At 38.1% G+C, this 244-nt stretch overlaps 1 protein-coding gene across 1 annotated transcript in view; it reads right to left on the reverse strand.

Moving 5' to 3' along the window:
* LOC119585700 (equilibrative nucleoside transporter 1-like) overlaps nt 1-244 on the reverse strand; it is a gene marked incomplete at its 5' end in the record, with an annotated part of 13,328 nt that overhangs the window by 7,031 nt on the left and 6,053 nt on the right. The window contains 1 exon segment of the mRNA XM_037934374.1: nt 88-138. Within this exon segment, the coding sequence (XP_037790302.1) occupies nt 88-138 (51 nt within the window).

Consider the following 244-nt stretch of genomic DNA (forward strand, 5'->3'; position numbering starts at 1 on the left):
GAGATCCTAACACAATCAACATTTAATATAGAAAAGAAGACCCACTGTGAAATGATCTCGAAATAATTAAAGGAAAAAAATGCTTACCGTTCAGAATGGCGATAAGAATCATCGTGATTACGAAGAAGGCGAACTGCCCTGCGGAAGTGAGAGAAAGAGAAAAAATAAACTTTCACAGAGAACCAAGTAAGCCAAGTTGCAAGCAAGTTGCTCTTAGAGAGAGACACGCACACACACATATATA

This window comes from Penaeus monodon, chromosome 20 (genome assembly GCF_015228065.2).
Source record: "Penaeus monodon isolate SGIC_2016 chromosome 20, NSTDA_Pmon_1, whole genome shotgun sequence".
In the NCBI taxonomy this organism is placed as follows: domain Eukaryota; kingdom Metazoa; phylum Arthropoda; class Malacostraca; order Decapoda; family Penaeidae; genus Penaeus; species Penaeus monodon.